This window comes from Mobula hypostoma, chromosome 22 (genome assembly GCF_963921235.1).
Source record: "Mobula hypostoma chromosome 22, sMobHyp1.1, whole genome shotgun sequence".
Classification (NCBI taxonomy): Eukaryota; Metazoa; Chordata; class Chondrichthyes; order Myliobatiformes; family Myliobatidae; genus Mobula; species Mobula hypostoma.
Window position 1 is genome coordinate 52,535,401 of NC_086118.1, and position 27,418 is coordinate 52,562,818.

The 27,418-nt window shown below is 47.1% G+C and overlaps 1 protein-coding gene across 1 annotated transcript in view; it reads left to right on the top strand.

Moving 5' to 3' along the window:
- rgs9b (regulator of G protein signaling 9b) overlaps nt 1–27,193 on the top strand; it is a 96,481-nt gene extending 69,288 nt beyond the window's left edge. The window contains exons 16-20 of the mRNA XM_063030594.1: nt 1,946–2,031; nt 5,193–5,313; nt 17,942–18,432; nt 24,582–24,734; nt 25,204–27,193. Of these exons, the coding sequence (XP_062886664.1) occupies nt 1,946–2,031; nt 5,193–5,313; nt 17,942–18,432; nt 24,582–24,734; nt 25,204–25,207 (855 nt within the window). The 3' untranslated portion in view covers nt 25,208–27,193. The remainder of the gene's footprint in view (nt 1–1,945; nt 2,032–5,192; nt 5,314–17,941; nt 18,433–24,581; nt 24,735–25,203) is intronic.
- Nucleotides 27,194–27,418: the final 225 nt, after the last annotated feature.

Genomic DNA, 27,418 nt, shown 5'->3' on the forward strand with positions numbered 1-27,418 from the left:
TTGATTTTTTTCTCTTTTTGTACTGTATTTGTACAGTTGTTTCTCTTGTGAGCAGTTTTTCATTGAACCCATTGTGTTTGTATTTACTGTGAATGCCCACAAGACAATGAATCTCAAGGTTGTATATGGTGACATAGATTTACTTTGATAAGTTTACTTTGAACTTTTGAACATTCTTGATGTTCTACCCCCCTTTGGGAAGGCCCAGCCAGCCATTCGTTTGGCTCAGCACTGCCACTCGGGGAAGGACATTAAACACCGGCCTTGCCTGCTGTGCCCAATCATGCAAATGAAGAAATGAAACTTGTTTACACAGGAACACACACAAAATACTGGAATAACTGCCTGCTCTGGTCGTCTCGGCTTGGAAGGACGTAGAAGCTTCAGAGAGGGTAGGGAGGAGATTTACCAGGATGCTGCCTGGGTTAGAGAGCATTGTCTTATGAGAAAAGGTTGAGCGAGCTTGGACTTTTCTCTTTGGAGAGAGAGAGGGTAAGAGGTGATTTGATAGACGTGTACAAGATGATAAGAGGCACAGATTGAATGGACAGCCAGAGACTTTTTCCCAGGAGAGAAATGGCTGGTACGAGAGGGCATAATTTTAAACTGTTTGGAGGAAAGTATAGAGGGATGTCAGAGGTAGTATTTTTTTTTACACAGGTGGGTGGGTGAGTGGCAGGTACATTTAAGAAACCCTTAGATATGCAACTGGATAAAAGAAAAATGGAAACCTATGGAGGAGGGAAGGGTTAGGTTGATCTTGGAGTAGGTTAAAAGGTTGGCACAACATCTTGGGCCAAGTCACTTGTACTGTGCTGTAATGTCCTATGAATTCATCAAGTCAGGCAGCATTTTTGGAAAGTAACAAACAATCGGCATTTCGGGCCAAGACCCTTTATCAGGACTGGAAAGGAAGCGCCTTGGCCCGAGATGGTGATTATTCATTCCCCTCCATAGATGCTTCCTGACCTGCTGAGTTTTCTCTGACATTTTGTGTGTGTTGCTCCGGATTTCCGGCATCTGTAGAACCTCCTGTGTCTATCTGTCGAAGAATTTACCCTGATTTATCGTATTTTACTGTGAAAGAATTTTGTCGACAACTTTGACAGACTTTACTCCGTCAGGCAACAGAAATAAAGATCTCTGTATAAAGTTAACCCTTTAATAGGTGACCCCGGGTAGCCATTGCCTTATGACTCCACCAATATCAGGTTACATCTTAAATTTATACAGTAAATTTTGGGCAATAGCCAACGGCTAATCATACTTGGTCAGAGATTTCAAGAAGTGCTTATTAGGTATCAGCAAGCTTACCAATGTTCCCACAGACTACACAAAATTAGAACTGCACGCCTACACTCAGTTCCTCTATTAGACAATCTTGGACAAAGGTTAACAATACCCCATCACTGGCTTGATCTATTTCTAGCTAGGCAGTGCTTGCATCTTATCTGTCAATCTCATGACCCAAGTCTTCAGCAATACCTAGGTGGTCAAGCTTGACAACAAAACTTCATTCAAAATTTAATTTTCCTCTTAGTTTTCTTCCACGCTATCATCTATGCAGCTGCTGGATAAGTCCTGTAGCTCCTTGTTACCCATTCCCATCACCTTTTCTTCAATGTTTGATGGCTCTGGGTCTGTACTCACTGGAGTTTAGAAGAAAATGCTTACTCTATACATGCTTACTGTAATTCAGTTCTTTTCCTTTCGATTATCATGTATTTCATTGTACAGCTGCTGCAAAGTTAATTAATTTTGCAACATATGCCAGTGATATTAAACCTGATTCTGATAGGTTCTTGATTAGTAACGGTCTCAAAGGTTACGGGCAAATGGGATTGAAAGGGATAATAAACCAGCCATGTTCAAATGGCAAAGCAGACTCGATGGGCTGAATGGCCTAATTCTGCTCCTATGTCTTACGATCTTATGTTCCTGGCAGGATTCATACCCACGTTTCTTGAAGTCCCCCATTTACAAGGAGACACAAAATAAGGCATTGGTTCCTGAGGAGACCAAGCAGAAGAGGTGAGTGCTGTTCTGTCCCCTCTGTTCCTCAGAGAGAAGTGGGGGTGGGTGGGGTGGGGTGGGACGGCAGTACAGTGTGTCTCCGAAATCTCAGCCCGTGGCCCAAAGCACGGGCGCGAATTTAAATAGTTACGGGAAGCCCCCGGGGTTCTACTCCTGAGAACTGCTGATAAACTGGATATTTGGTAAGTCCAAAATGAAGGACTGTGTGCAGGAGATGGTCAGAGGAACTGTGGTGACAGGAGAGGAGCAGGTGCGGGAAGATCGATCTCCTGCCATCCTCACTAACTCATTAATCGAGTCTGCTCGGCTTGACCCAGCCCCAGATTACAGTCACAGAGAACTGAAACAGACCCTTCAGCCCGTCTCGTCTGTGGCAAACTATTATGCTACCTAGCCCCTGGAACCTAGGGCCTAGATTTTTGTGGCTTGCGAGAGAGGGCACATGGAAGTGCCCCATTCCCACCCCACAGAAGGTGAGTGTAAGAGACAGCAGATCCTTCCCCTCCTCCTCCCCGCCGCTCTCCCAAACGCTTGGCCGTAAAGCAGGTGCTCTCATCCAGGAAGGATCTGGATTGCTTAAGGGCTGAAGTGCAAGTCTGGTTACTGGTTGTGTGCTGTGGGAAGAGTCAGGAAGGTTATCAGAGCTTGCAGCAGGACTTGGACCAGCTGGAAGACTGGCAGATGGAACTTAATGCAGACCAGTGTGAGGTGTCGCACTCTGGGAGGACCAGCCAGGGTAGGACTTTCACGGTGAGTGGTAGGGCACTGAGGAGTGTGGCATAACAGACGGATCAGGGAATTCAGATCCATCATTCCTTGAAGGTGGCTCGGGACAGACTTTTAACTTTAATTCCTTGAAGGTGGTGTCACAAATAGACAAGGCTGTTTTGAAACATGGGCTTTCATAAATCAAAGTATCGAGTTAGGATATTACTGAAGTTGTATCAGATGTTGGTGAGGTCTAATTTGGAGTATTGTGTGGTTTGGCTATCTACCTACAGGAAAGTTGTAAATAAGGAGGATAGTGTCCTGGGAGGAACATCCAAATGTTTATTTATTTAGTTAGAGGTATAGCCCTTCTGGCCCAACAATCCCACACCACCCAGTTACACCCACCTACTAACGTCTATGGAATGTGGGAGGAAACCAGAGCACCCAGAGGAAACCCACGCGGTCATGGGGAGAATGTACAAACTCTTTACACACAGCGATGGCCACCTCCTTCCACTGCCCTTGTTCATCATCCCCACAGACTCAGTCATCCAGCCCTTTGCTTATGGGAGTGGGGGGCAGGCGGGGGGAACGCCCTACATCCTCACAGGCTGCTTGTGTGGGATCTTCCTGTGCGCACATCAGCCATCACGTTATGTCATCGGGCAGTAGAAACGGAAGAATAAAACACTGCAGGTGGCGGAGATCGGAAACGAAATCAGAAAGTGCCAGGGATACTCGGCAGGTCGGGCGGCACCTGTAGAAAGAGAAACACTGACATCAGTAGGAACGGATGGGCTGTTTCATTTCTGAGGGGTTTGTGAATGCACGGCCAGCAGTCAACATAAAGCTGAGGCTTCGGAGGGAGGTTCTGTGGCTGAGGAGTGGAGAGGGAATGTGAGAGATTGCAAACGTGAGAGGGTTTGTCCTTATCCCACACATTCAGTTCTCTAACCAACAGGTTCCTCTTAACGTTAACAGGAGTGTGTTACCTGTCAGGAGAGGTTGGACAAGTTTGGATTGCTTTTGAGGCTGAGGGGGAGACCTGACAGGACTGTGAGAGGCAAAGACATGGTGGGCAGTCAGCCGCTTTTCCCCAGGGGAGACGTGTCAGATACCAGGGGGCAGAGGTTTGGGGTGAGAGAGGGGAAAGATTATTTATTTTGTGGACTTTTGGCCCACTGAGCCCATGCCGTTCACTCACACCCGTGTGACCATGAACATCAAAACGTGCAGTGAAATGTGTCGTTCGCATCAAATCAGTGGGGGTGTTTCTAGGGGCAGTCCGAAAGTGTCACCACGCTTCCAGTCTCAGCATAGCATGCCCACAACTTACTAACCCGAACCCGTATGCCTTTGGACTGTGGGAGGAAACCAGGGCACCCGGAGGAAACCCATGTGGTCACGGGGAGAACGTACAAGCAGCAGCAGAACTGAACGCGGGTTGCTGGCGCTGTAACGGTGTTGCGCCAACTGGCCGCTACTCTACCGTGCCTCCCTGTTCTTTGACGGGGGTGTGTGAGGCTAGTTGTTTTCAGAGGGTGGTGGGTGCCTGGAAGTAACTGTGAGGGGTGGGGCCAGAAGCAGATACGAGTAGGAGTGTGTTAGACAGACACGTGAACAGGAGGCACGTGGATGTGTGCAGGCAGGTAGGGTGCGATTAATTTGGCACATTGAATGGCACGGGTTCCCTGTGCTTTCCCGCATTCTGTGTCCTCTTTTGCTGCTTCAGTCCCTCCTCCCACAGCCCCGGTGTAGGGGAACCAGGGAGTTGCTGCGATATAAACAGAAAGTTCCCAACCGGACGGGCAATGCCCGTGGGGAGAGAAACAGAGTTAACCTTTCGGGTTACTGAACTTCCGTCAGAGCCGTGACCCTGGTCCGGTTCACCCCTTCCTCACCTCCCCCTCTATAAGTGCTGTCTGACATGCTTCACACTTCCAATATTTATTTACGTGGTGAGATACATTACAGAACAGGCCCTTCCGGCCCTTTGAGCCACGATGCCCAGCAATCCCCCAATTTAATCCTAGCCTAATCACATGACAATTTACAATGACCAATTAACCTACCAACCGGTACGTCTTCGGACCGTGGGAGGAAACGGGGGCACCCGGAGGAAACCCATGCAGTCACGGGGAGAACGTACTAACTCCTTACAGGCAGTGGCGGGAATTGAACCGGGGAGTTGGGGGCAACCATGATGCATCTCTGCTGCCTTCTCGGGTTTTATTTCAGGGTTTCCAGCATCTGCGGTATTCTAGTGTAATCTTGGATCTTGCTAGAGACGGGGTGAAGGGTGTTATGCTTTTATGCTCGGGAAAGGGGATTGTGGAGAGTGTGGGAGGTGGGTTAAAGATCCATGTCCTTGCCGCCCGGACGCCGCTATCTCCCCTCGCCCATCCCTCCACTGCCCTCTCTCAGGCTTGTGTCTCCTCGCTTTGCAGCAACTTCCCCTTCATGAGGAGGCAGCGGCGCTCGAGCCCCAGCCCCGTGGTCCTGAGGCAGCTGGAGGAGGAGGCGAGGGCGCGGGCAGCGGCCAGCACCAAGGTGGTTGATATCACGCAGGTGATGAGCAAGTTAGACCGCAGGCACCAACTGAAACAAGAACCTCCCCGACCAGGGGCTCAGTAAAGCGCTCCGAGTAAACTGGGGTGGGGGGGTGCAGTCCGTAAATTACGTCTGATCCTTCCAGGGTGAGTTTAGGGACCACAGGAATGATGCAAGTTCAAACCTTCCAAAGTGGCCGAGTTCAAAGATGGAGTTCATCAGAGGCGTGGACAGTCAGAGCCCTTCTCGCCAGGGCAGAGATGCCAAATGCTCGAGGGCAGAGGTTAAAGGTGAAAGGGCAGGAGAGGAGGTAATGAGGCCATTTGTTTACACAGAGGGTGATGAAACCCTGGAACTTGCTACCAGAGGAGGTGGAAGCAGATTACTATAGCACAGTACAAGCCCTTCAGCCCATGTCGTTGTGTTGACCTCTGACATCAATCTAACCCTTCCCTGTCGCACGTCTCTCCATTTTTCTATCATCCATGTGTCTATCTAAGAGTCTCTTAAGTGTCTCTAACGTGCCTGCCTCTACCACCACCCTGGTAGTGAGATCCACACATCCACCACTCCCTGTGTAAAAAAAAAACAACAACAACAACTACCTCTGGCATCCCTGCTATATTTTCCTCCAGGCACCTTCGATACACGACAGCCTCTTCCCTCCTTTCTGTGCCACGCCCTGGCCAGGGAAGGCTGGGCAACCTAGAGCTGCACTGAGTATCTTCCAAAACAAGGGGCAGAAGACCAGCTCCTGTGGACATGGGGTGGGATGGGGGGGTGGGGAAGGGGGTTCCAACTCTGCCCTCCATCCTAGATAGAGTGGACGTGCAGAAGATGTTTCCAATAATGGGTAGTTAAGGACCAGAGGGCACAACCTCAGTATACAAGGATGAGATCTGAACAGAGATGAGGAGGGCCTTCTTTAGCCGGAGGGTGCAGAACCTATGGAATTCATTGCAATGGAGGCCAAGTCATTGGGTATATTTAAAGTTGGAGGTTGGTAGATTCTTGACTAGTAAGGGTGGCAAAGGATATGGAGAATGGGGTTGAGAGGGATAATAAATCAGCCATGATAGAATGGCAAAGCAGACTCGATGGGCTGAATGGCCTAATTCTGCTCCTGTGCCTCATGGTCCAGGCTCTCATCTCCAGCTCCATCCTCTTGCTCTACCACCCCTCTAGGAAGCATGAAGGATGGGGTTCAGGCAACATTTATAGTCAAGCAGCACAGAAACAGGCCATTCAGCCCAACTCATCCATACTGACCAAGATGTCTTTCAAGCATTGATACTGTCCCTGCCTCAACCATTTCCTCTGGCAGCTCATTCCATCTACTCACCTCCCTCTGCGTGAAGAAGTTGCTCCTCACATCGGTGATGTGTAAGGACTCAGTTATCCAAACACCCATAGGTACTGGATTCAACAATACATTCATATTTGGACTGATGAAAGCCTGCTATCCCGTAACCTAAAACTCCATCCCACACCCCTGTTCCCCACACAACCATCTCCCCAACACACCACAGCCCCATATCTTTGACATTGTGCACAATCTAACCCCAGCTGTCCTCTCCTCCACCAACCCCCATCCTAGCCCCCATCCCCAGTGTCTTGACTTCCCTCATGGTCAGATTCAGATTGATTTATCACGTGTACGTGGAAACAACTAGGAAATGCTTTGTTTGCATTAACAGCAAACGCAACCCAAGGGTGTGCTGGGGGCAGCCCGCAAGTGTCACCATATATTCCAGCACGTCCACCTTGTTCTGCAGAACAACCCAACAAAACAAGACAACAGCTAAACAAACCCCTCTGCCACCCACCACCCACCCACACACACACAGTCAGGCCGCCTCCAGGCCTCTAGTCCTTGTCCCTGGATTCTCAGACTCGCAGCCACTGGACGTCCAACTTCCAATCCCTGGCCTGGACTCGAACTTCGGGTCTCTACCTCAGAGCCCACCGGTCCTGGATGCAATAAACCACCTAAAACCCTACAACATCTATGCAAGTTGAAAGCTCCAATGCGGAGGAGTAGCATTAATCTGAGATCTAAAAAAAATGAAGCTGCTGCCAACATCCAGGGCTCGTCCCCCTCTGATACTCTCAGCCTGGGACAGACGTAGGAATTCACCCCCCCCCACCCCATTCGAGGTGCTCAGCCCAGTAGCACTTCCATTGTGTTCGGCTCTGAAAGAGTCTTTGCGAGATGCGTAGAATTTCCCCACACATCGTAGATGTCAGTTTCCATGACGATCAATATTCACTGAAAGGAAAATTAAACCTTAGGATGGCCAAGCAATCTACAGAGAGGCGAATGTGCTAATAGAAATGAACGGTATACAAGTTAGAAAACCCGTCGGCTGTATGTGGAACCATGAATCTGGGTAGTAACGAGGGGACATAGTATGATACAGAGATAGTCGTGAAGTTGTATGCATTGTGGCATGTAGGCAGAATACAGATAGTTAATCGTGAGCTTTGTATAAAGGTGACATATTATGCTCTTGGGAACTATTGATGTGCAATGCACAGATAGTTGAAAGATTAATTTTACTTGTCACATCTACGTCAAAACACGCATCATTTACATCAAATCAGATCAGCGAGGATTGTGCTGGGGGCCGCCCACAAGCGTCATCGTGCTTCCAGGGCCAACGTGCCGTGCTCACGACCCAATAACCACGGCAGCGTAGCGGTAGGCGTGATGCTATTGTGGCTCGGGGCGTTTTCGGAGTTCAATTCCGGCGCCATTCTGAAAGGAGTCTCTGTGGAATGCCTGGGTTTTCCCCGGATGTTCCGGTTTCCTCCCACAGTCAAAGACCTACTGGGTAAATTAATTGGTCATCGTAACTAATCCCGGGATTAGGTTAGGGTTTAATCGGGGTTGTGGGGTTGCTGGGGCGGCATAGCTCGAAGGGCCGTAGGGGTTTACTCCCGTTGTATCGCTACATAAATTCCCCTAACCCGTACATCTTTGGACTGTGGGAGGAAACCATAGCACCTGAAGGAAACCCATGCAGTCACAGGGAGAACGTACAGACTCCTTACAGACACGGCAAGGTTGACTTTGATCACTGGCGCCGTAAGGAGATTGCACTAACCCTATGATACCAGCAGCCCTAGCACGTAATGGTGAGTTTTGTATCAGATGAGAGACAGCTATATATAAGGGTGATTGGGAAAGCGTATATTACACAGAGGTAGCTATATATGGCTGCACACAGGGAGATTATATATAATGGCACAATGATAGGGAGCTGATTATAAGGTGATGGACAGTGTAGTTCAGAAACTAACACTAAGGTCATGCACACTGGTGAGGGAGCTACGTATAAAATGGTCATTGTGATCGAGAAGCTATTTATAAAGTGAATCACAAGTGGTTGAGGACGTATATGACACATGATAAGTTAGGGGACTGTATATAATGCCCAGAGAGTCTTGATCCTGTTGCAGAGAGTGAATTCAAGCAACTACAGTAATAGGTCAGGGTTCCACTTGCACTGTCCGGCGTGATGTGCTCTGGCGCCGCGTTCCCGTTATTTGTAAAGTGAGAGAAGTTGCTGCGAGCTCTGGAGTTTAGGATCTGGCAGCTTTAGACCGGTGCCTCTCATTTGCCGTGAGTCTGCCGGTGACAGGTAACCATGCGGCCCGCACAACGGGAGGGAGGGAGGGTGGGGTGAGGTGCGGGTGCATTCCGAGGCCACTGGGCTTGGGTTGAGGGCACGGGGTGGGATTCATCACCATGGCGTTCTGGACCATTTTCAGACTTGTCAAAGTCCCAAACCTCCCTCCTTCCCCACTGTTAGAAGTAAATGCACATCCCAGCCGTGAGTGTGAATCTCCCTTTGACTAGTACCCAACCTGTTGTGACGCTGTCTGTGAAAGTAACCTTCTCCTAGTACCATTGGGACGTGTCCATCGTTGCATTGTCACCATACAAACTGCGCCGTGTCTGCATTTTAAATTCCACAAATCAGAGCTCCTGTGATCAGTGGATTGACGGCGACACTCTCCAGTTCATCTCCATTTAATGAATAAAGTCGTGTTGATCATTGCACATCCACTCTGTGTCTTTCCTGTTGTGTCCGGTGTATGTATGCATCGTCTGGCGAGCTCGGGCCGACTCCCGGCACTGGTGCTTTTTGTATTACATTGTCCGACGCCAGCTGTGTCCTCCTCTTCACCACATCAATCATGTATCAAGTCATAGAAGACGACAGCGCAGAAACAGGTCCTTCAGCCCACAAACACATGACTACCACGTGCTGCACACACACACACACACACACACACACAAAATGCTGGAGGAACTCAGCAGGCTAGGCAGCATCTATAGAAAAGGGTAAACAGTCGACGTTTTGGGCCGAGACCCTTCATCAGGACTGGAAAGGAAGAGGGAAGTGTAAGAAGGTGGGGAGGGGAGGAAAAAGTGGTAGGTGGTAGGTGAAACCGGGAGGGGGGATGAAGTAAAGAGCTGGGAAGTTGATTGGTGAAAGAGATAAAGGGCTGGAGAAGGGGGAATCTGATAGGAGGGGATAGAAGACCATGGAAGAAAGGGAATGGGGAGGAGCACTAGAGGGAGGTGATGGGCAGGGAAGGAGAGAAGGTGACAGAGGGAAAAGGGGATGGTGAAAGGCCGGGGGCGGGGGGGGGTGCAATTATCAGGTTAGATGTTTAATAGTCCTCTCAGCCCATCCAGTCCATGCCAAAACTTTGAATAGGTGGTAAGTTTAAGGCACACTAACTCCTGTTGGAACAGCATCTAATATCGGCTGTCTCATTGCTCGTCTCCGCACGGCGTCATGTTCTGCTGTCGGCTACAGAGTTCCCACTCCAGACACACTTTGTTAACGTCACTTCAAACTTAAACCACCATTGATTGTGAGGTACAAGTAGCAACAACCTTACACATTTCATTACCTGTTTCTCAAGTTCCCTCCGAACTTGATAACTGTGTTATCGTTTAATTGTGTGACAGAGCTCAGTTGCCTCAGGAACCATCCCACTCGCTGCCTCACTGTTGGTCATAGTCATGGCGTATTAGAGCACATAAACAGGCCCTTCAGCCCTTCTAGTATCTACCAACCTGGTCTTTTGCCTAGTCCCATCTGTCTGTACCCAGACCACAGCCTTCCAAACCACGTACTCATCAAAACTTCTCCTAAATTTTGCAGTTGAACCCACATCCACCACTTCTGCTGGCAGCTCATACCACCCTCTGAGTGAAGAAGTTCCTCTTCAGGTTCCCCTTAAACATTTCACCTTTCACCCTTAACCTATGACTTCTTATTCTAATTCCACCCAACCTCAGTGGAAGAAGTCTGCTTGCATTTACCCTGTCTATAACCCTCATAATTTAGTATACTTCTGTCCAATCTCCCCTCATTCTCCTACACTCCAGGGAATAAACTCCTAACCTGTTCAACCTTTCCCTATAATTACAAAGTCCTTGTAATTTTTCTCTGCACTCTTTCAATACTATTGCTATCTTTCCTGCAGGTAGGTCCTCAAATGCCCTCAAACATTTAAGAGAAATTTGGACAGATACACTCAATCCAAGGGAGAAAAGCCCACTTGCATTTTCTCTAAACGTACCTCTCATAATTTGTATACCTCTGTCAAATCTCCCCTCACAAAATGAAACAATGAAATTCACGACATATCTCAGTGATAACAAACCTGATTCTGATCAGGTTAGGACCAGGGAATTAAGCTCTGACCTACTCAACCTTTCCCTGTAACTCAGATACATCCGTGTAAATTTTCTCCACATTCTTTCAAACTTTTCATCCCTTTTGCCCATTTTCGACCTCCCTTGACACTGTTCCCATCAGAATATCCACTCTTCATCTTCATCGCCTCGCCGTGTACCTGGGGCTCTCTGCTCTGTGTTCGTGCCATTCCGTAGCGGTTGTGACGTAGTGCGATCCCTCTCCAAATCACAGAGGAAAGAGAGAAGGTGGGAAGTTGTTGGGGTGACGTGGTGTGCCGCCCGGGGTCACACCTAATTTCCTCTTGGAAGCCACGAAGTAACTCTGCAGAAATTATTTTCCACAAACGTCTTAGGCAATCAGGAAATTCTAACGCTTGCAAAGGAACTTTCCTCTTTTCATCACATCTGAGGCCACTTGGCCCATCGAGCATCTACTTCATTCACCTCTTAATTTACACGAATTAGGAATTTGCTGTGGTGTGTCGGACGTGCAACAATAGCAACATTCAGTAGTTATACAGAACAAAGATTTATATAAAAATAAAGTTCATAGTACAGATAGGGATTAAAATGTTTATTAATAAATACATAAATGCTAATGTATTTACAATGGAAATACCATTGTTGCCATGCTGGCTCTCAAAGCAATCCATTAAATCCCATTCCTTCACTTATTTTGAACACAGAATAGTACAACATAGACACTTTGGCCCATCTGTAACCTGTTCTCTCTGATGCCCCAATAACGCCCCCAGATTCTACCACCCACCTACACTCCAGGGGCACTTCATGGCTGTCAATTAACCAAGCAACCCACCTGACTTTCAAATGTGGGAGAAATTGGAGAAAATAAAAATGTGGTCATGCAAACTCCACACAGTCAGCATCAGAGATCAGGATCCAACCTAAGTCCTTGAAGCTGTGAAGCAACGGCTCTCCCAGCGGTGTTACCCGTGGTCTCTGAGCATTTCCCAGGGTGAAGCAAAGCAAACTGAATCGTTGCTGGAATTGAAAGCTTTGCAACTCGCGGTCATGAATGACCAAAGGGTAAAACCTCAGAAGACCTCATGTTGCCACACGACCTCCCTTGTCCAAACCTCCTGGAACACACCTCAACAACCCCGCCCCCAGGCACCTCCTCTCAACCTTCCCTCCTTTTATCTGCTGCCTCTCGACTGCCCCACTTCTCTGTAACCTGACCTCTGAAATTCACCTCCTCCTCCACCTTCCTCACCCTTCCTCTTCAACCTCCCACACTCCACCTTCCTCAACTTCATTTTCCCCTCCCTCAACTTCCCTCAACCTTCCATACCCTCGCCCTCCCTCCTCAACTTACCTCACCCTTCCTCCCCAATCTCCCTCAGTCCTTCCTCCTCAACCCTCACCCTACTTCAACCTCCCTCACTCCTCCCTCCTCAACTTCACTCTTTCCTCCATCCTCAACCACCCTTTCTCCTCCCCCTCAACCTCAACCTCCCTTACTTCTTCCTCTTCAACCCTAACCCCTCCTCAATCTCACACATTCCTCCCTCTTCAACCTTCCTCACATTCCCTCCTCAATCTCTCATCCTACCTCAACTTTCCACACTCCTTCCTCCTCAATCTTCCACGCCCTCCCTTGACTTCCCTCACCCTCCCTCCTCAACCTCCCTCACCCTCCCTCCTCAAACCTCACCCTACTTCAACCTCCCTCACTTCTCCCTCCACTGTCTCCTCCATCCTCAACCTCCCTTACTCCTCCCCCTCAACATCACTCCTCCCTGCTCAATCTCCCTCACTTCTTCCTCTTCAACCTCCACCCCACCTCAAGCTCACACACTCCTCCCTCTTCAACCTCCCTCACATTCCCTTCTCAATCTCACCCTCTCCAACTTCCCTCACTTCTTCCTCCTCAACCCTCACTCCTTCTTCCTCAATCCTCACCTCCTCCATCCTCAGCACTCACTCCTCCGTCCTCAACTTCACTCTCCCCACCCTCAACCTCACTCACTTTTCCTCCTCAACCTTCCACACCCTCCCTCCTCAACCTTACTCCCTCCTCCCCTCTCTCTCCTACCTCCTCAACCTCCCTTACTTTCCCTCCTCAAACTCACTCACCCTCTTCCCTCACTCCTTGCTCCTCAATCCTCACCCTCCCTCCTGAATTTACCTCATCCTCCCTCACTCCTTCCTCTTTAACCGTCACCCTCCCTCCTAATTTCACTTACTCCTTCCTCCTCAACCCCCCCCCTCCATCTCAACCTCACCTACCCCTCCCTCCTCAACCTCCCTCACCTCACCCTCCTTTCTCTATCTCCCTAACTCCTTCCTCCTCAATCTCCCTCACCGTCCTTCTTCAATCTCACTCAGTCCTCCCTCCTCAGCCTCACTCACCCTTGCTCCTCAACCTCACTCTCCCCTCCTTCCTCAACTTCCCTCACCCTCCCCAACCTCACTCACTCCTCCCTCCACAAACTGACTCATCCTCCCTCCTTGAACTCACTCTCTCCTTGGTCCTCCACTTTCCTCACTCCTCCCTCCTCCAACTCATCCTCTCCTCCCTCCTCAACCTCACTTACCCTCATTACCATCCACTACATAATGTACTTGTTGGGCACAGAAGTACATTCAGCCAGAGACTCATTCCTCCGAGATGCAACACAGAGCGTCATAGGAAGTCATTCCTGCCTGTGGCCATCAAACTTTACAACTCCTCCCTTGGAGGGTCAGACACCCTGAGCCAATAGGCTGGTCCTGGACTTATTTCATAATTTACATATTACTATTTAACTATTTATGGTTCTATTACTATTTATTATTTATGGTGCAACTGTAATGAAAACCAGTTTCCCCTGGGATCAATAAAGTATGACTATGACTATGACTATTCTCAGACAGTAAGTGCCCGGTCATCACCCCAGTCATTTTCCAATTCTCCTCTAATGGTCCCACCCGAAATCTGGGTCCCTCTCTCATTACCTTCCCTCCCAGTGAAAACAAGTCTGAAAATCTCAGGAAATTTTGCAGTTCCAGAGGTCATCGATCCGACTCTGTATGTGTATGTGTGTCTGTGTGCATTGTTTTGTGTGTGCGTATGGAGGGAGATGACAGGCTGACAGAACCAGGCAGGTAAGAGGGGTGGAGCTGAGCGACAGTGGCTGGTGGGCGAGGAGTAGAAACAGATAGAGAGAGAGAGAGAGAAACGGGGGCAGACTGAGGCAGCTGGGATAGGGAAGGGTGGAGATGGAGATATCCTGTAGTTGAGGGCTGACTGTGTGTGTGTGGGTGTATGTGTGTGTGCATGTGTGTAGGTGAGTGTGTGCATGTGAGTGTATGTGTGTATGTGTGTGTGGGGGTGTGTGTGTGCGCATGTGAGTATGCGTGCGGTGTGTGTGTGTGTGGGTGTGTGGGGGAGGGTTTGGTTTTGCTCTTGTTGTTTGGTGCTTGTTGTGTTCTGTGTTGTACTGCCAAGCATTGTAGGCACGCTGTGTTGGTGCCAGAATTAGTGCCAATACTTGCGGGCTGCCCCCAGCACACCCTTGGATTGTATTGGCTGTTAACGCATTTCATGTATATTTTAATGGATGTGATAAATAAATCTGAATTGGAATCAGAGTTAGAGACAGATAAGTGAAAACACAAGAGGGTACAGATTCTGAAATCGGATGCAATGGGGCTAAGATGTTGAACCAGGTAAGGGCAGGATGATGGGCAGATGGGAGGGGGGATTGGAATGAAATGAGATGATGGGGTGGGGGCTAGTGGAAGTTGGAAACATGTGGGAATAGGGTGAGATAACCTGGGAGGAAGAGGGTGAGGATTACCTGCAATTGAATTTTTGACGCGATACCTCAAAAAGGCAGCGTCCATCATTAAGGACCCCCACCATCAGTGAGGTTGCTACCATCAGAGGGGAGGTACAGGAGACTGAACATGACTCGCTCACTGTTTTAGGAGCAGCTTCTGCCCCTCCACCATCAGATTTCTGAGCGGACCCCACCACGAACCCATGAACACTATCTCACCATTTTGTTCTCTTTTTGCATTGTGATGGAATTGGTTTAACATCAAACAAAATCATAAGCCCTATTGATATAGACAGCTATGGGTACCTTCACTCTTCAAAGGCGAGATAATTCTCCTCTTTATCCTCCATGTTGGGTTCAGCTGCCAATACCCACTATTTGAGTGGTGGGAGAAGATACTTCCAGCTAGCAAAGTGGTTTAAACTCGGTTCATTTTTTTTTAGTGATACATATTTAATTTAGATAAAATTCTTAAAACACATTTAAGACTCACAGAGGATTTCTATCTTATATTAAATTTCCAAATTACAAGTTCTAAAACACAAAGGATTTCCAAGGTACAGGTACAATTCCTATCGGCTAAAATGACATAACAATGAGTTGCAGACAGACAACTCATCTGTCACAGAAATCCAAGGCAGAAGAATGGATTCTAGTCACCCCAAGTTTCTGTTATTCTTCTTGTTGGTCCTTGGCCATTTCTAACAGGTCTGACTGCTCTCTAACATTTATACTGGTTTTTTTTGCTACATGGAAACTTCACACACGTGATATTTTCCAGTTACTTTCATCAGGCCAGGTGAATGCATTTTTAATTAATCGGAAGAGGACCTCATTGCTTTCCCTTGATTAAATAATGGACCAACAAGGACATTATTGTTCACTTGTTTGTGATAAAAGGTTGAGTAAAGAATATTGGGAATATTGGTTTGGGGGTTAACTTACTCAAAAACAACTCTTTTGACCCCTGGAAGAGTCAGTTAGAAAGCTGAGCTTGGCTAAAAGCCACCCCCCCCACCCCGCCCCCACACCCGGGGCCTGGACTGTGAATATCCATCACAGCATAGTTTATGCATTGCTTTGTACAAACAATAAATTTCATGACATACGTGAGTGATAATAAACCTAGTTCTGATTCTGATTCAGAATTCAATGTTCACACCATCAGGTTGTCAAGCACCGAATTTGAGTGTGAGATGCTGTTCTTCTAGCTTCACCCTGGAGCGGAATGGGGAGTGGAGTGTGGAGCTGAGATGACGTGTGGCTGGTCTAGCTCGGGGTTGCAGCCAAAGTGTTGGGTGCTCTGTGAGTACCTTGGCCCTGCTGCTATAGAGGAGGCCACACTGGGATAATTGAATCAGTGGAGGAGGCTGGAGACGGTGGACGTGACACTGTGTCTCACCTGGTCAGGCTGTTCAGCTCATTGGATGGTGGTGAGGGGCGAGGTGAAGGAGGAAGATTCTCACCTCCTGAAGCTGTAGAGCAAAGTGCCAGGGGTTAGAGAAGGGTGCATGGGTGGTGAGGCATGAGTGGACCAGCGAGTCACAGACACAGTGCTCCTCTGCGGAAAGCAGGAAGGACCCCAAAATGTTGTGTCTGTGAGTGAAATCACTGAAGCTAGTGGATTTAGAAGTCTTTATTCAGCAAAACAAGCAGCAGGCACACACTTGGAAGAAGATGCCTGCCTGACCCAATATTATATGACATTTTGGGCTCCTTATTTAAGAAAGGATGTGCTGACGTTGGAGAGGGTTCAGAGAAGATTCACTAGAATGATTCCAGGAATGAGAGGGTTAACAAATGAGGAACGTTTGTCTGCTCTTGGAGTTTAGAAGAATGAGGGGGGACCTCATAGAAATATTTCGAATATTGAAAGGCATGGACAGAGGGATGTGGCAAAATTGTTTCCCATGATGGGGGAGTCTAGTACAAGAGGGCATGACTTCAGGATTGAAGGGCGCCCATTCAGAACAGAGATGCGAAGAGGGTGGTGAATCTATGGAATTTGTTGCCACGGGTGGCAGTGGAGGCCAAGTCATTGGGTATATTTAAGGCAGAGATTGATAGCTATCTGAGTAGCCAGAACATTAAAGGTTATAGTGAGAAGGCAGGGGAGTGGGACTAAATGGGAGAATGGATTAGCTCATGATAAAATGGCGGAGTAGACTCAATGGGCCGAAAGGCCGACTTCTGTGTCTTGTGGTCTTATGGACATTTTTATTTGCTTAATTTCAAAGTTAACAGCAGGACAACTTTTAGATACAATGTATCTTCAGTGCTTCCTTTGAATCACATATAGTTTTCAAACACTTCCAACACTCCAGACACTCATCGTCTCTCTAGCTGCATTCATGCATATGCAGACATCTCAGGAGATCAACCCCAGTCTGCAGCTCCAGAAAGACCGTTGTTCTGAGCTGAACTTTAAATTCAATCTACAATGCGCATTCAGATCTGAAGACTGGTTGCTGTTGAAATTAATATTTGCTATATGCCCTAACTCCAGAATACGCCCTAACAGGGAGTAGTTCTTTATCCGTTCCTGGGAATCAGGAACACTTTATCCAATTGCAGAGTCAGTAACGGCCAAGTTACATTGGAATCGGAAATAAAATGTATATGTATAAATTAAATAATCAGTGCAAAAAGAGAGCCAAAAAAGTGAGGTAGTATTCACAGGGTCATGGTCTGTTCAGGAATCTGATGGGAGAAGGGAAGACGCCGTTTCTAAAATATTGAGTGTGTGTCTTCAGGCTCCTGTACCTCCTCCCTGATGGTAGCAATGAGAAGATGGCATGTGCTGTATGGTGGGGGTCCCTAACGATGGATGCTGCCTTTCTGAAGCATCGTCTTTTGAAGGTGTCCCGGGTGCTCTTTGAGTTCTAGGGAACAGGGTGAGACTTTGTTCCTTGGAGTGTAAGAGAACGAGGGAGATTTGATAAGTATCAGTGCCAAAACCCAGGATTATAATAAAAAACTTATTTACTTATTTATTTCTCTATCTATCGTCGTACTAGCCACTATGCTGCCATGGAGCACAACAACATACACAATAATAATAATTTAAGTTATTGTGTTCCGATTTTCACTGATGATTGTTCTCCCCTTGCATTAATCTCATTTCCTTTTTGTAATGTAGATCTGCAGGTTCACCGCTCCTGTTCCCAACCTGACAGTGTATACAGGATTTTGTCATTCACCGAGCCCTTCCTCGTCGGATCCCGGCAACGGTGACCTTTTCTTCTGCTCCCCCAGATACGCCTCCCTACCAAACTGCGCCGCCTGCTCCTCGCCCATCAGTGTTGCCTTGGACCCTAACCCAGCACCGGAGAGCAGGTGGGAGCCGAGCAGTGCTGCTCCCAATCCGTTATCCTTGGCGGCGGAAAGCGTCGAGCCGTCCTCCGGGTCCAAACCCGACAGCTGTAACCAGAGACCGGCGTCCGCGGAAACCAAAGCTTCCCCGAAATCCAGAATGACGCTGTCCCTCAGTAGGTTCCTGAAGCGGGGTTGTGCGAACTCGCCGGTGTTTGCAACTTTGTCGCCAACGTGCATCTCGCTGAGCAACGGAAAGATCCAGCCTCTAAACAGTGATGAGCAACAGCCAAAGCAGAAGCCAAGGCGAGTGTCCAAGTAAGCAATGTCATTTCCTTTACCCGCTCAGTTTAGAGACCGGCTAACTTTGATGCCCTGAAGCATAAAGATAAAGATTAGCTCTATTTGTCACGTGTACATCGAAACATACAGTGAAATGCATCAATGGCCAACACTGTCTGACGATGTGCTGGGGGCGGACCACAAGAGATGCCATGCTTCTGGTGCCAATATAGCATGCCCACAGCTCGCCAAGCCTAACCGTATGTCCTTGGAATGAATGTGGAAACCCATGCGATATGGGGAGAACGTACAGACAGTGGCAGGAGCTGAACCTTGGCCTTATGGCCAGTGCTGTAAGGCGTTATGCTGGCCACTATGCTACTGTGCATAGCGTAAAATGACTACAATAGATGAAATCTGCCGGGAGCAGTGTGCGAAGCTTTGTCATGTTCCAGCTCCATCTCCAATGATTCCCAACACATTTACAGTACAGTGCCTTATAAAAGTATTCAGCCCCCAACCCCTTGTTCACATGAATGAGTACTGCAACCAGGGATTTTCATCAATTTAACTGAGAAATTTTGTTTGTGAATCACAGCACAACCCCCCAAAAAACAGGAAAAATCATAAAGCATAAAAAAACTAAAATTTCAAAAACTGAATTGTCAGCAGTTTGAAAGTATTCATTCCTGTTTGCTCAGTACTTAGTTGAATCATCTCTTGCAGTTATTACAGCCAGGCAGCGTAATAATCCAGGGTTCCGATGTTTCAGATGTGATGGAGGCAGAGGAATGAAAGGTGGGGGGGGGGGCTAGCATTGCTTGTCAGGGAAAATGTTACAGCAGTGCTCAGGCAGGACAGATTAGAGGGCTTGTCTACTGAGTCCTTATGGGTGGAACTGAGAAACAGGAAAGGTATGGCCACATTAATGGGGTTGTATTATAGACCACCCAATAGTCAGCGAGAAATGGAGGAGCAAATCTGCAGAGAGATAGCAGGCAACTGCAGGAAACATAAAGTTGTTGTGGTAGGGGATTTTAATTTTCCACATATTGATTGGGACTCCCATACTGTTAGAGGTCTAGATGGTTTAGAGTTTGTAAAATGTGTTCAGGAAAGTTTTCTAAATCAATATATAGAGGGACCAACTAGAGGGGGATGCAATATTGGATCTCCTGTTAGGAAACGAGTTAGGACAAGTGACGAAAGTTTGTGTAGGGGAGCACTTTGGTTCCAGTCATCATAACACCATTAGTTTCAACTTGATCATGGACAAGGATAGATCTGGTCCTAGGGTTGAGATTCTGAACTGGAAGGAGCCCAAATTTGAAGAAATGAGAAAGGATCTAAAAAGCGTGGATTGGGACAAGTTGTTCTCTGGCAAGGATGTGATCAGTAAGTGGGAAGCCTTCAAAGGAGAAATTTTGAGAGTGCAGGGCTTGTATGTTCCTGTCAGGATTAAAGGCAAAGTGAATGGGAATAAGGAACCTTGGTTCTCAAGGGATATTGCAACTCTGATAAAGAAGAAGAGGGAGTTGTATGACAAGTATAGGAAACAGGGAGTAAATAAGGTGCTTGAGGAGTATAAAAAGTGCAAGAAAATACTTAAAGAAATCAGGAGGGCTAAAAGAAGACATGAGGTTGCCTTGGCAGTCAAAGTGAAGGATAATCCAAGTATATTAAAAGTAAAAGGATTGTAAGGGATAAAACTGGTTCTCTTGAAGATCAGAGTGGTCAGCTATGTGCGGAACCAAAAGAAATGGGGGAGATCTCAAGTGTGTTTTTTGTGTCTGTGTCTACTAAGGAAACTGGCATGAAGTCTATGGAATTAAGGGAAACAAGTAGTGAGATCATGGAAACTGTACAGATCGAAAAGGAGGAGGTGCTTGCTATCTTGAGGCAAATTAAAGTGGATAAATCCCCAGGACCTGACAGGGTGTTCCCTCGGTCCTTGAAGGAGACTAATGTTGAAATTGTGGGGGCCCTGGCAGAAATATTTAAAATGTCGCTGTCTACGGGTGAGGTGCCGGAGGACTGGAGAGTGGCTCATGTTGTTCCGTTGTTTAAATAAGGATCGAAAAGTAATCCAGGAAATTATAGGCCGGTAAGTTTGACGTCGGTAGTGGGTAAGTTATTCGAGGGAGTACTAAGAGACAGAATCTACAAGCATTTGGATAGACAGGGACTTATTAGGGAGAGTCAACATGGCTTTGTGCATGGTAGGTCATGTTTGACCAATCTATTGGAGTTTTTCGAGGAGGTTACCAGGAAAGTGGATGAAGGGAAGGCAGTGGATGTTGCCTACATGGACTTCAGTAAGGCCTTTGACAAGGTCCCACATGGGAGATTAGTTAGGAAAATTCAGTCGCTAGGTACACATGGAGAGGTGATAAATTGGATTAGACATTGGCTCAATGGAAGAAGCCAAAGAGGGGTAGTAGAGAATTGCTTCTCAGAGTGGAGGCCTGTGACTAGTGGTGTGCCACAGGGATCAGTGCTGGGTCCATTGTTATTTGTCATCTATATGAATGATCTGGATAATAATGTGGTAATTTGGATCAGCAAATTTGCTGATGATACAAAGATTGGAGGTGTAGTGGACAGTGAGGAAGGTTCCCAAAGCCTGCAGAGGGACTTGGACCAGCTGGAAAAATGGGCTGAAAAATGGCAGATGGAGTTTAATACAGGCAAGTGTGAGGTATTGCACGTTGGAAGGACAAACCAAGGTAGAACATACAGAGTAAATGGTAAGGCACTGAGGAGTGCAGTAGGACAGAGGGATCTGGGAATACAGATACAAAATTCCCTAAAAGTGGCGTCACAAGTAGATAGGGTCGTAAAGAGAGCTTTTGGTACATTGGCCTTTATTAATCAAAGTATTGAGTATAAGAGCTGGGATGTTATGATGAGGTTGTATAAGGCATTGGTGAGGCTGAATCTGGAGTATTGTGTTCAGTTTTGGTCACCAAATTACAGGAAGGATATTAATAAGGTTGAAAGAGTGCAGAGAAGGTTTACAAGGATGTTGCCGGGACTTGAGAAACTCAGTTACAGAGGAAGGTTGAATAGGTTAGGACTTTATTCCCTGGAGCGTAGAAGAATGAGGGGAGATTTGATAGAGGTATGTAAAATTATGATGGGTATAGATAGAGTGAATGCAAGCAGGCTTTTTCCACTGAGGCAAGGGGAGAAAAAAACCAGAGGACATGGGTTAAGAGTGAAGGGGGAAAAATTTAAAGGGAACATTAGGGGGGGCTTCTTCACACAGAGAGTGGTGGGTGTATGGAATGAGCTGCCAGACGAGGTGGTAAATGCAGGTTCTTTTTTAACATTTAAGAATAAATTGGACAGATACATGGATGGGAGGTGTATGGAGGGATATGGTCTGTGTGCAGGTCAGTGGGACTAGGCAGAAAATGGTTCGGCACAGCCAAGAAGGGCCTGTTTCTGTGCTGTAGTTTTTCTATGGTTTTTATATTTTTCTAGTCTTTCTGGCTAAGTCTCTATTGGCTTTGCACAATGTGATGGAGCAATTATTGCCAGTTCCTCTGCAAAATTGCTCAAACAGTGAAGACTGACTGTGCTACTCCCCAGCCAGATGTATTAGTTGGGGAGGTGCAGAGGACAGCAATTGAACTGACAATGACAGACTTTTTCAAGGCACTGCACATCAAGACTCTTTAGCTTTGAGTTCACAGTCCTGTGTGATATTGGTAAACTGGATTATTGTTACACATGTACCGAGTACAGTTGGAAACTTGTCTTGCACACCATCCCTGATTGTTTCATTTCAATGGGGCATTGAGATTCAAGTTCAAGTTTATTGTCATCTGACTGTGCATTTATACAACCAAATGAAACAACGTTCCTCTGGACCATGGTGCACCCAAACAGTACATAGACCAAAAATATTAAATGATAAATAAGCATAAATAAGTTAATAAAATATAATTCAAAATGCATGTAGTAAAGTGCAGCACAAGTAAACTGTAAACAGCTGTTTACAGTACAGTCAACAGCTCCCTGCCCTCGGTGGTGGCAGGGTATTCATTAGTCTCACAGCCTGAGGGAAGAAGCTGTTACCCAGTCTGGCAGTCCCAGTCCTGACGCTCCCGTACCTCCTTCCTGACCATAGTGCGTCAGGAGATTGCGGGATGGGTGGTAGGGATCCTCAACAATGCTTTGGGCTCTTTTGTCTGCAACGCTCCCGGTAAATGTCACAAAAAGGGGGGAGGGAGACTTTTGATGATCCTCTTGGTGGTTTTTACTGTCCTCTGTACCCGGGGGAACCCATGCGGCCATGGGGAGAACGTACCAACGCCTCACAGAGAGCAGTAGGAATTGCGGTAGTACAATGACAGAGTGCGGGGTGAAACGTTACGGTTACGGTTACGTGGTGGAATAACGATTAGGGTACCGCTTTATGGTTATGGTTACATGGTAGAATAGCAATTAGGACATTGCTTTACACTGCAGCACCAGTGATTAGATTGGAGATCAATCCCCTTTTGCTGTCTGTAACCGTTGTCCCCATGACCGTATGGGTTTCCTCCAGGTGCTGCGGTTTCCTCCCACATTCTGAAGGCGTGTGAGTTAGGGTTGGTAGTTTGTGGACGAGCTACATCAGTACTGGAAGCGTGGCGATTGTGGGCTGCCCCCAGCACACCTTTGGGACGTGTTGGCCACTGATGCAAGACGATGCATTTCAGTCTATGTTTCAATGTACGTGTAACTGATAAAGTTAGCCTTTTTCTTTTATCAGAGAACGTGCAGTGCAGATGGACAATGAGCGGCAAAGCTGTAGTGAATTAGTTTGTAAGCTGAAGAGAAATGTGTGAAGATCATCTCCAGTGTGTGATACGGTATAGAACATGGAACACCACAGGACCATACAGACCCCTCAGCCCACAATGAATCTAACCCTTTCATCCTACACAGCCCTCCATTTTCCTATCATCCATGTGCTTACCTGAGTCTCCTAAATACCACCACCCTTGGCAGGGTGTTCCATGCACCCACCACTCTCTGTGTAAAAAACTTACTTCTGACATCCCCCCCCCCCACACCATGCTTTCCTCCAATCACCTTACACCCATGCCCTCTCATATTAACCATTTCCACCCTGGGAAAAAACGGTCTCTGCACATCTATGTCTCTTATCATCTTGTACACTCCATCAAGTCACCTCTCATCCTCCTTCACTTGAAAGAGGAAAGCTGTAGCTCACTCATCCTATCCTCATAAGACATGGTCTCTAATCCAGGCAGCATCCTGGTAAATTTCCTCTGCACCCTCCCTAAAGCTTCAATAATCTTCCTATAATGAGGCGACCAGAATTGAGCACAATAAACCTGGGATGTATCGGGTATGGAAGTGGGTTTGTTATTGGTTACAATCGGTACTGGGATGAAGTATAATTGGACATGAGTAGGTAGTCTCATATTGACATTCTGGCAGAGCGGTTGACAGATAGACAATAAGACCATAAGATATAGGGTAGAATTGGGCCATTTGCCCATGAAGTCCGCTTCGCTATTCAATCATGGCTGATTTACTCTAAAACCCTTAATATCTGAATCAATCTAATTAATTCAGCTAATGGTTCTATCGCCAATACAAATAAAGCAGGTGATAATGGACAACCTTGTCTAGTTGACCTTTTTAACTGGAATGGTGTTGAAATTTGGCCATTTGTCACCAATGACTTGGCCTCCACAGCCATCTGTGGTAATGAATTCCACAGACTCACCACCCTCTAGGGAAAAATATTTTTCCTCATCTTGATTCTGAAGGGAAGCCCTTGTATTCTGAGGTTGTGTCCTATGCTCCTAGACGACCCCACAGTATCTTCATGTCCATTCTATCTAGGCCTTTCAATGTTCAATAGGTTTCAGTGGGATTTCCCCCATTCTTCTAAATGCTTCTCATACATTAACCCTTTTATTGCCGGGATAATTCTCATGAACCTCCTCTGGACCCTCTCCAATGCCAGCACATCCATTTTTAGATAAGGGACTCAAAACTGATAGGACTTGGTTCCCTGAACCTGTTCTGTGGCAAGAACCAGCCTTTACGGAGGTGGGCAGAGAGAGAAGTTGAAGAGGAGATGGGTAACCAATAGGACTGAAGGGTAAAGTACTCCCAGGTCTTCAAGTGTTTGTTGTTTCTGATTTCTCCTCCCTCAGCTTTTTCCAAATCAAAGTCGACATCCCATCTGAGTGCAGAATTTACCCCATCGACTCCGAGGAGGAGAATGAGAACAGTCAGCATAGTGGAAGAGACTCGACCAAGGAGGTCGTCTGCCCGTGGGAGAATGTCGTTGAGGAGAATAAAGCAGGGTGAGGGAAACTCAGTGCGAAGCCTAGTGTCATAGAATCGCAGAGCATTAGACCCATTTAGTACTAGCCTGTGCTGACCTCTACTTCTGCGTAGTCCCATCAACCCACACCTGCACCATAGGCCTCATACCTCTGTATTTATCCAAGCTTCTCTTAAATGTTGCAATCGAACCCATATCCAGCACTTCCACTTCCGCTCATTCCGCACTCTTTCCGCCTTCTGAGTGAAGAACTTCCCCTTAAATATTTTACTTTTTTACCCTTAACCTATGACCTCTAGTTGTAGTCTCACCCAACCTCAGTGGAGAAAGCATGTTTGTGTTTACCCTATCTATACCGCCAATTCTCCTGCGCTCCGGGGAGAAAAGTCCTAATTTATTCAACTTTTCCCTATAAGTTCGCAAGTTCCAGCAAAATCCTTGTAAGTTTTCTCAGTACTCATTCAATCTTATTGATACCTTTCCTGTAGGTAGACGACCAGATCTGCTCACAATACTCCAAAAATTTGGTCTCTGGGCTTCTGAGGGACCCAACTGCTTGAGTTGCCTTGATGCCTGTAGAAGAAGGCCGAACTCTTCAAATTCATCGATGGAAACTGCTAAAGGAACAGCCAAACTTGGAATGTCATTTATTTGTCCATTCCTGCATTCTCTTCTTTGTTTAACTATTATAATCCCTCCATTCTATTCCTCTCAGAATGGCTATTCCAGCTCCCAAATTCTGGTTATCTAGGGTTTCCAGGCCACAGGCCACTGCTTTAGTCACTGAAACATAATAGCTTTCCGTGTAGAATTAATCTTTAAAGGAAGAGAGAAAATTTAAAAAATAGTGGAAATCTGAAATAAAACAAAAACTGCTGGAAATGTTCAGCAGGTCAGTCAGCATCTGTGGAGAGACAAGAGACAACTTTTCATCAGGTGAAAGGTTATCAACATGAAATGTTAATTCTCTCTCTCTCTCTCTCTCTCTCTCTGTCTTCACAGTGATCTGTTGAGTACTTCCAGTTTTTTCTGCTTCTTAAAAAAAAGACAGGATGTAATATGTCTTGATGCCTAGATGAGAAACTTCATCTTAGGCGTCAAGAGGGCAAAGTCCACCCATCCATAAAAAATTCAGGAACTCCTGTCTACGCAAGGAAAAACAGAGTCGACTGTACCTGTGACACCTCCCTCCCCAACAATGTAAACAACTTTTATGCCCCCTTTGAGGCAAGTAACACCATGCCAACCGTGAAAGCTACCCCCAACCCCCAGGTGAGCAGCCACGATCTGTAACAGCAGCAGGCGTGAGAAGAACTCTGCAGAAAGTTAACCCCTGTAACCCGCCCGTGCCAGCCAGCATCCCAGGCCCAGTACTCAGAGTGTGCACACCAGCTCACAGACATCTCCAACACTTCACTCATCCAGGCTGCGGTCCCCACATGCTTCAAATCAGCCACCATCATCCCTGTACCAAAGTACCCTACACCTTCTGAGCTAAATGACTACCGCCCAGTGGCACTGATGCCAATCGTCGTGACGTGCTTTGAACGGCTGGTAATGGCACATATCACAAGCTCCAATCCTACCACAATGGTCACTCACCAATACGCTTACCAGCAGAACTGCTCTAAGACAGACTCCATAGCATCTGTCATGCACCTGGCCCTGACACACCTAGAATACAAGGACACTTTTGTCAGAGAGCTGTTTCTGGATTTCAATTTGGCATTTAACACTATTGTCCCACAGAACTTGGAGAACAAACTCGGTCCTCGGTCTTGGTCTAAATACACGCCTGTGCAGCTGGGTTTTGGACTTTCTAATGAACAGATAGTCAGGTTGCACGACCGGCCCTCCCTCCCCGTCATCCTCAACACAGGTGCCCCCTAGGGCTGTGTGCTGGGCCCGTTGCTCACACAGGCTGCATGGCCAAACTCCCGAGTAATCACCTTGTCCAGTTCACTGATGACACACACTGGTGGGGATCGTCACCAGCAACGATGAAACAGCCTACAGAGAGGAAGTGGAAGAGCCTTGAGGGCTGGTGCCAGGCATGTAACTTCTTCCTTAATGTCAACAAGATAAAGGAAGTGGTTATCGACTTCAGGAGGACTCACATCACTCACACCCCTCTTTACATCGGCAGCAGAGCAGTTTCAAACTCCTGGGAGATCACATCACGCTCAACCTCTCATGGTCCCAGAACATATCCAACACAGTCAGGAAAGCTCACCAATGCCTATGCTCATATCATTCTACAGATGCACAGTAGAGAACCCTAACACGTGCATCACTGCCTGATATGGAAACTGCACTGTGGTGGACAGGAAGGCTCTGCATTGGGTAGTCAAAACTGCCCAGTGCATCACCAGCACCAGTATTCCAGCCACCGAGGGCACACATACAGAAAGGTGCCGGAAAAGAAGGGCCAATCACATGAAAGATCCCATATTGATTGGCTCATTGATGCCAATCCCACTCCCACCCGGGGGGGGCGGGGGCGGGGGGAAGACTATTTAGCATCTATACCAGAATGACCAGACTCAAAATCTTTCCCCAAGCAGTAAGGCTGATCAACAACTCCACCACGACTTTATTATTTCCTGTCAGTCTTCTTACGTACAGCCTAGTGTCACTTTATGGACAATCTATGTATATAAGCTATTTATGTATTTATATTTATTGGCTTTTTTATTAATGTTG